This window comes from Rhamphochromis sp. 'chilingali' (genome assembly GCF_963969265.1).
Source record: "Rhamphochromis sp. 'chilingali' genome assembly, chromosome: 17".
Taxonomy (NCBI): Eukaryota; Metazoa; Chordata; class Actinopteri; order Cichliformes; family Cichlidae; genus Rhamphochromis; species Rhamphochromis sp. 'chilingali'.
This window is the reverse complement of record NC_137944.1, coordinates 18,510,893-18,519,389: the sequence shown is the minus strand read 5'-3', so window position 1 is coordinate 18,519,389 and position 8,497 is coordinate 18,510,893. Positions and strand designations below refer to the sequence as shown.

At 39.6% G+C, this 8,497-nt stretch overlaps 2 protein-coding genes across 2 annotated transcripts; both read right to left on the bottom strand.

Annotated features, from left to right (window-relative positions):
* Positions 1-226: 226 nt before the first annotated feature.
* lrrc69 (leucine rich repeat containing 69) lies at positions 227-2,115 on the bottom strand (the record flags this gene model as incomplete). Its single annotated transcript, XM_080862367.1, is given in 9 exon segments — positions 227-334; positions 498-587; positions 589-678; positions 768-860; positions 1,005-1,172; positions 1,175-1,340; positions 1,477-1,546; positions 1,661-1,787; positions 1,921-2,115. Coding segments are annotated over 9 exon segments (1,107 nt in total).
* Positions 2,116-2,390: 275 nt separating this feature from the next.
* otud6b (OTU deubiquitinase 6B) lies at positions 2,391-7,714 on the bottom strand. The gene is made up of 8 exons (XM_080862289.1): positions 7,449-7,714; positions 6,174-6,322; positions 4,711-4,812; positions 4,270-4,470; positions 3,660-3,780; positions 3,507-3,568; positions 3,290-3,396; positions 2,391-3,027 (listed from the first exon to the last, which is right to left on the bottom strand). Exons 1-8 carry the CDS (start codon positions 7,516-7,518, stop codon positions 2,943-2,945), a joined length of 897 nt encoding a protein of 298 aa, XP_080718415.1. The 5' UTR covers positions 7,519-7,714; the 3' UTR covers positions 2,391-2,942.
* Positions 7,715-8,497: the final 783 nt, after the last annotated feature.

Here is an 8,497-nt window from a genome sequence, read left to right as displayed (position 1 = left end):
TGAAACGAGGGTCCCATCAATGTTCATTTGCTGCCATCTAGTGGCTACAGAGTGAAATGTCAAATAAATTTAAAGGACAAAATCACTGAGGAATGAATCCATGTATGCTTCCAGACCTACACACATCACTTTGATATTCATTGAAACATTTTGTGCCTTCAGTTTAAGAGATGAAACAAAATGTATGAGATGAAAAAGAAGACTGGATCTTTAAATAAACTTGTATTTATCTTGTAGCAACACCAAAGTAGGCGTGTCCTTCTGTGTTAAAGCACCTGTATGAACAGAGAAGGGCACGCACTAGAATAGTGAGCATACTCCTCATTTTCATGTCCTGTAACACAAAGGCAACAGAGCTCATTTACCTACTTCAGTCATTATGTATGTAGCATTTTTCAGCCGTATTGCATACTAATGTATATCTGCTTTAGCAGGTGTCACAGAATTATGTTGTTGAAATTATGCAACTAGAATAGGGAAAAAAACAATGGATTCACCTTCTTTAGATTTACATAATGCACACAATGCAACCAGGTGGTGAGGAAGGGGCTGCAGCAGACCGCACAAGAACTGGCGGTATCCAGCAGACGTCTTTAGATTTGGATAGTGGGGAAGCATCACATGGATTAGAGAGAACCTGTTTCTGTCCTCCCGCAATACAAACCTAACAACCACTTCCTACTGGTACAAAAGGAAACAGTGATATGGAAACAAAGCCAGCATTAAAGGAGCAAAATATCTATTTTTTTTAAAAGACTGACATTTACCTTTAATATAAGTACTTCAGCATACTGCACCGAAGTCATGAGCTCACACTGCACAAACCTGTTCCCTTCACAGTGCAGTTCCGTTACGGCCAAGTTATTTCACAGTACAAAAGTAGAAGCAGAGATACAGCTTGACACAAATATCTTAAAAGCTACCTTATCAGTATAGGAACACTATTTTCAGTCAAAAATTAACTTCAGGGAAATTTAGATCGTGTGAGTGGCCAATCAAATTACTGATTTTCCTAAAACTCTTGATTGGCTGACTAAAACAAGAAAAGAAAAGAAAAGAAAAGAAAAGAAAAGAAAAGAAAAGAAAAGAAAAGACATGGAAAACTCAACAGGTAACTGGTGTGGGATTTTATGAGAACCCTCCTCTGGTAGGCTGGTCAAGTAGTTTCTGGCTGCAAAAACAGCTTTGTCAGCTCTTTGCACTGGTACAGCTGCCGAGGAAGCCAGGACAGCTTGTTGAAGTTTAGGTTTATCTCAGACAAGCGAGTGAGATGACCAAGCTTTGCAGGAACTTCCTCCAGCTTATTGTCCAGCACGCTGAGGTGTTCAAGCATAGTCAGACTTGAATTTGAGAGGAGGGGGGGTTTACATGCAGCATTTTCACAATGTGTGCACACGTGTATCAGAATTAAACTGTCATTAAATGATTTGTTGACTTCAGAACCTATAATTGCAGATATAGGGAGTCATAACGCACCTTTTAATCCCTGGCGGAAGTCTGTGAATCTGGTTGTGGTTCAAATTGAGGACAAGGTTCTTGAAGCCACCTGTAAAACATGAATATTGCACAGACACACACACACACACACACACACACACACACACACACACACAGATGACTGGAGCTTTGTATTAATCATACAAAACCAGTAAGAGCCTACCTATCACATCAGGTGGCACTACAGTAATTTGGTTTCTGAACAGGTACCGCTTTTTCAAGGACTCCAGATGGCCCAGAACAGCGGGAAACTCCTTCAAGGCATTATTTCCTAAATTCAGCTCAGCCAGCTTTCGGGCGTTGCAGGAGGAAAAGTATTTAATCACAAATCTGCGTGATGTGTAAAACATTTCAAGTGGCACCTTGGCAATTTTCCAGCAAATAGATAAGCTGCGAGCAAACAAACGAAGCGAGAAGACTCACTTGATGTAAGGAGAGCAGCTCAGTGGGAAGGCCTGTGATGGAGTTGTTGTTTAACAGGAGGACTGACAGGTTTGTGAGTCTGGAAACGCACTTGGGAACTTCCTTTATGTGCGTCGAGCTTAAATTTAAAGAGGCTGCTCCGGCATATAAAACTCTTATCACCCACTTTCTAGCCGCCGATTCCCTTTTAGCCATTTCTTTACGCCTATCGTAACGTTCTGTGGAGTTACCGTGGCAACAGCACGCTCTTTGACAAGTCAAAGATCTGATCCGGAGCAGCTGCGACCTCTGGTGGACACAGCTGGATATTAAACTGTTAAATATGGGTGGGTTGATTATAATGGCCAGTTTTACCATGACAGTGAGGGTTTTTCATTTTTAATGCATGGTATATAAATTGTGGTGCCTATGAGGAATACAAGGATGCTCATTAGAAACATTCAGAATAAAGCTGTGACACACACACACACTCATGGTATTGTATGCATTTATGTAACTTGGTATCATTTACACGTTTAACAGCTCATTTCAGCCAAACAACACTGAAAACAACCACTCGTTGTCCACATTTGGTTGGTAGTCACACATGATAAGCAGCTCCTGAATCCTCAACTGCATGAGTGGAACTGTATTTTTTTTCTTTAAAAAAAAAAAAGATTCAGCGATGCCTCTGAAAATGAGCTAAAAGGTAACCCTGTAATCATTAGGATTAGCCAGGGGTGACCCATGTAAAATCTTTTCACACATTCTGTTCAATTGTGTTTTTTTATTATCATTATCATGATTAACACAATGTTATCGTTTATACATTAGAAGTTATGTATTCATTTAGGTTTCACTCTCCGTATCTGACTTCAACACAGACATTTAACCGATGTGAAAACAGAAGCATTCTCTGTTGAGCTCAGCAATGTCTCGCTTGACCAGGGGTCTCCCTTCAAATATGTCATATTTTAGGGTGCTTTGTGTTAGAAGTTTGAACACTCTCTGCATTACGCCAACAGCCTTATGTTAACTCTCTCTCAGCTGTCCTCAGCATTGACTGGGTCCTTTAGCTGTTCCACAGAATTGTAGTGCTCTCCTAGACCATAAGCATGCCGCATATAGCTACAAGCAAAGAGACAGAGAAAAGGTTATTGTATAGGAGGAAAAAATAACGCAGTATATCAGTTTCCTAGCTTTGACATGCAGTTACACGAAAATCCAAACAGTCAGATTGGATTTAGACTGGCAGTAGTGAAAAATGTGTTTGTAAATTTGTGATTGCAAATTTAAAATGTTTAAATGTTTACTACAACTACATTCATTTGCACATTTTTACTGACAGTGTTGTACTCTGAGCAAAAAACATATTTGGAAACATTCTTACACAAGTGTGATGGGTTCGCCGTCATATTCCTCCCCAATTTTTATGGTAGGAGAGTCCGCCTGGATCACCTCGATCGGCAAATGAAGAACTTGCGTCAAAGCTCGAAGCTGCAAAATTTGAAAAATTAAAAAAAATCCATTATTAAAATGAATTGAAAAGTACAACAAAACACTTCACTGTGTATAGTACAGTATATGACAGTTAAGGAGGAACTCACTTCCAGTTGTCCACCCCAAGCTGATGTGTGCTCCACATCACTGCAGTATTTCTCAAACTCATCTGGAAGCAAAAGACAAACATGTCAATTGAATATTAACAAATATAGCAGTGAAAGTTTTACTTTCATTACCAAAAACACAGATGGTCTCACCTGTTGTGTACATGTCACCTGTGCTTGGGTTGGTGAGGAAAGGCAGGAAGTCGTCAGGATGGCCTCTCATGTGCTCGGCAGTGCGGGATCGCAGTTCCTTCACACTTGTGGGTAATTGGAGCTAAAACAGAACAGAATGCAGTAGAAAATGTGTTCTGTGTGTCTAAACTTGACAGTTTCTCATTGAGTCATTTTCTGTATGACAAGCTGTACAGACTCCAAACACGGAAGGTGTCAAAGATTGTCAGCAATGCTCAATTTCTTATGTAATTCCTGACTCAGTATATAAACTACAGCTACAGTTATTATTCAATTCAATTTTGTTTATACAGCACCAAATCACAACAACAGTCGCCTCAAGACAATTGATATTGTAAGGTGGACCCTACAATAACGCATACAGAGAAGAACCCAACAATCATATGACTCCCTATGAGCAAGCACTTTGGCGACAGTGGGAAGGAAAAATTCCATTTTAACAGGAAGAAACCTCCAGGCTTTAGAGGGCCAGGGCTCAGGAAGGGCGACCATCTGCCATGACCAGTTGGGTGAGAGAAAGACGACAGGACAAAAGACATGCTGCGGAAGATGCCTCTATAACAACATGTACCTTTGATCGCCGTGTCAGCTGATCTTCAATAGCACGGTACATGCAGTGGCCATCAGAGGAGATCTCCTTGATCTGAAGCTTTTGCTGGGCGAGTTTTTGGACCAGCTTTAAACCCTCCTGATGTCTCACACCCTGCAGGTTCTGCACCTCAGCCTCTGCTATCCTGATCTCCCTCTCCTTCTCCTGTGCAGCCTTTTTGTCCTATACGAAATCATTTAAAGGTCAAAAGCAGGTAAATACGGGTGATTTATTAGACTCCAACTTATATCTAGCAGGCAGGACTGATCATCAGAGACCTCTCTAAAGCAGAGACATCATGAATGTGAACTGTGGTAAACAAGGACGATTGACTATGAGTTCTAAGTGTTCTTCTTCAGGAAAACCTAAAATGTAAATGCATAAAGGTTCGACAACACACAAGTCTTTAAAGTTGCACCTCACCCTTCTCTTCTGGGCTTTGGTTACTCGCGGCTGTTTCGCCTCCTCTTGTTCTCCATCTTCCACCTTTACAGTCTCCACTCCATTTATGACCTCTTCCACCTTCTAATATTGAGTAAAGAGAGAAATGGTTATGTCGTAAACTAGGGTTGGGTTTTGATAATCGATTTATCGATTAAAATCGATTCTGGCTTGGATAACGTGATATCGATTCATTAAAATCCTGAATCAATTTTTTTATATTAATTTTTTTTTCCAGAAACGCCAGAATCTCAGGTTAAACCTCACAAAATTTCAACAACCACCAAACATTTAAAACAGTAAATGAGAGCAGGAACATGGATTCTGCACAAAGACGTAAAAACAAAGCGCGGACCCGCAGATCAGAATCAGTGAGATGTCGCCTTTCTCACCCGACGGCACGGACATGGTCGGGGCTGAAAGCCGACAGCTCGCTGATTCCGATGTTTCGGCGGGTCCACGCTTTGTGTTTACGCCCTTTTTGGGCTGATTCTAAAGCTGTTAGTTTTATCTCTCTCCAAACAATATTGACCGAACCAGCAGCAAAAGAAGATCCAAACTAAGCTCCACATAAACATCGTCATGAATTCCCTCTGACTTTTGCTGTTTTGCTTCCACCACGATAAAAATCACACTTCATGCACAACTCTCACTCTCTCTGTATACTTCAAGAACAGTTTCCCATCTAAAAATCTGTTTTCTGCATTATTCGCTTGCTTGTTACGCACAAGTCTACCGTTGTTTACAGCGCTGTTGGCCGCTGTTTTTTTTCCTTTTACTTACTTCCGAAAAGAAAGCCTCATTTCTGCTGTTCAACAGACTTCTGAACAAATGTAAACTTTTTTAAATTGTGCAAAATGCAAAACGTTTAGCCGTGTCTCTAATAAAACCGCTGTCATATGTTGATTAATGGTTTTCTTTCGTTTTTGATGTACTGCAGAATATTTTTATAAAATCCCAGGCCAGCAAAACCCACCTTCATGTTTTTCTGTGTTTTATCTTCAGCTACTTTGACACAAAGGCATCTGCTGTGATGTTTACACCTTTGATAAAGTCTTGCGTGTGTCAGCTTCCTTTATATAGATACAAAAATATGTAAAAAATATGTAAATGTACTGATCTGAATTATAATATTTCTAACTGTCTGAGGCAAAACTTCCCAGATTTAAATCGAATTGAATCGAATCGTGGATCGAATCAATATCGTCACTGACCTAGAAATCAGTGACGATACCCAGCCCTATTGTAAACTGCAGCTGATACAGCACAAAGACTAGAATCATTTACATACTGAATGTATACTGAACACATACAAAAACCTTTTAACAGCTGTGTTCTTTCCCTTTCCATCTTACACTTGTTACCCCATTATGAAAGAGTGCTTCTACATTAATTACTAATCAAACTCTACCCGATTTGTCGACCATGTAAACATAATAAGTCACCTTTGTGTCAGCTGTTGCTTTGAGCTGCCTGAATTCCTCCTCATGTTTCTGACTCAGGTCAGCCTCAAGTTTGGAGATCTCCTCTGTCAGCTGTTTCCTCCTCTTCTTGTCATTTTTGGGGACTGCATTTTTCATGCCCTGGACTTTAGCTGAAAATGACACAAAGCAGACCATCAAACAAAACAGTACAACACAACAATACAGATGATGCTGCATACTGGTTAGAAAAGTTATACATGCACAAAACTGCCAACATAGTGAAGGATACACTGTCATAGATAGCACTAATGCACCTAAAAAAAAAGATTAAAATGTTTCTGCACCTGTCTACACCAACTGCACAAACAGCTGATTTTACATTATCAGACATTATTAATTATTTTGCAACATGTGGCATGTGAAAGAAATGTTTTGATATCAGTGGTCAGCTAAAGCAGCAACTCATTTTACATCATGAGCTACATACAGCCAACTTTCATAGTAAGTGAGCCAGACCAGTGAAACACCTTCTTTCAGCCAGTGTAAAGCAGTTAAACCACAAATTGAATCCTTGAGACATCTAAAAATAAGACAAAGAAGTGCAATTTCAAAAAATATCTCAGTTTTTCTACATGATAAAGAAATACTGCAGTAGCAAATGAAATAAATCTTTCAAAATGACTCTTTGGGTTTAAACCGTAGGAAACAAAGGTGTAAAATTACAGAAGCATTTCTGGTGGCTAACTTGCAAGACTTTTCCTTTAAAACAGAAAGCTTTGTTAATTGACAAAATTCTATTTTTATTTCTTTTCTGTTGTTTAATTACTTATCTATTACCTAATTACTTGGATGTAGTATGAAATGCCATGGTGAAGATCTTTTTCATTCGGAAAAACTATAAAGCTTATTAAAATACAAATCACATTTTCCAAAGCCGGTGGGGCCGGATTGGTGTGTTTGTCAGACCGAATCCGGCCCTCGTGCCTTATGTTGGACACCCCCTGGGCTAAAGTCATCAAATCCTTAAACGTTTCTCCCAACAGTGATCTGTGTATTAGAGGTTTATTACTCTAAAAGCAAAACAAACCACGCGATAAGGCTGGCAGTTGCCTCACAATAGTAACCACAGAAACGTCTGCGGTGACCATTATTTATTTACTTGATGGTCACTTAATAGCGGCTAAAGTAAGACTAAACACTCCGACACATAAACAACACACGGGCACGCTAACCAGCTACCAGCAAAGGCTGAGATGTTAGCCCACCAAACAAAAGAGCACTGTTAAAAGTAGCTACCCTGCAGATCCTTCTTCTCCTTGCGGTGCTGCTTTGCCAGGAGCTCCTCTGGTGTCTCCACCTCCTCCATGACTGGATGCTGCTGTTAAGGTCAACCACTAACAGTGCTTACGAGGTACATGAACCTGACTACCATATGTGTTATTAATGACTTGTTATAAAATGTAGCTCATCATTAGCACAAGATAAAAGCACACAAATACAGTGAACGATAAATAAAACGTGCTGATATGGCCTTATCCGGAAGAGAGGGTGGGGCTTCTTCTTCTTCGCCAAAGATAAACTCCGAGATTGTCTCTATACCGCCACCTCTCGGTATGTTGTGTACTACATTTCCAGGCTGTCTCGGGACTACGTTCTTTATTTTAATACATTTTATTAAATATATTTTAAATAAATATATTTTCTAGACACGTCGTGTTCATTTAATCTCATCTTCATCTAAGAGTGGACAGGAAAAAGTGTTTCCTCTTTCTTCGTATCTTGTTTTTAGATCTTTACCACTGGTTTGCAACCTGGGGAATAACAATAACCCTCTGAGACAGAAAGAAAACAAATATTTTGAATATGAGGGTTTGTGGTTATACTGAACAAGGTATGTGGACCTACCGGGAGGGAGGAGAAGAGGAAGACCTGAAAGGACATTTGTGGATGCAGTGAAGGAGTGAATACAGAGGGCCTTTGTGACAGAGGAGGATGCTAGAAGTAGGGTGAAATGGAGGCAGATGATCTACTAAAGGGAGCAGATGAAAGAAGAAGAAACGCCAAGAAGATCCAGTGGGTTTAAAATAGATTGCATGCTTCTTTTCAAAAGGGTATAACAATACTTGTCTGTAAATATTAATTTCAAATTAAAGGGGAAAAAATGTATGTGACTATTTAAATGCCTTTGTCCTCGTGACAAGGTCATCTTTAACCCATAGAAAAAGGTATCTATATTGTACCGAGTCTGTCTATCTAAATATCAGCTGTGTCTGATTTCCTTTTGTTAAATTATCCAGTATGATCCAATACGCATGAAAATATTATTTGTAATTTTTATTATTAAT

What these genes read in the sequence shown, in the direction of transcription:
- otud6b (XM_080862289.1), bottom strand. Translation starts at nt 7,518, where the DNA reads ATGGAGGAGGTGGAGACACCAGAGGAGCTCCTGGCAAAGCAGCACCGC. An exon ending in CCAAAGCCCAGAAGAGAAGG is followed by an intron (nt 4,471 to 4,710) that starts GTGAGGTGCAAC and finishes GATTTCGTATAG; the next exon opens with GACAAAAAGGCTGCACAGGA. An exon ending in AGCTGACACGGCGATCAAAG is followed by an intron (nt 3,781 to 4,269) that starts GTACATGTTGTT and finishes GTTCTGTTTTAG; the next exon opens with CTCCAATTACCCACAAGTGT.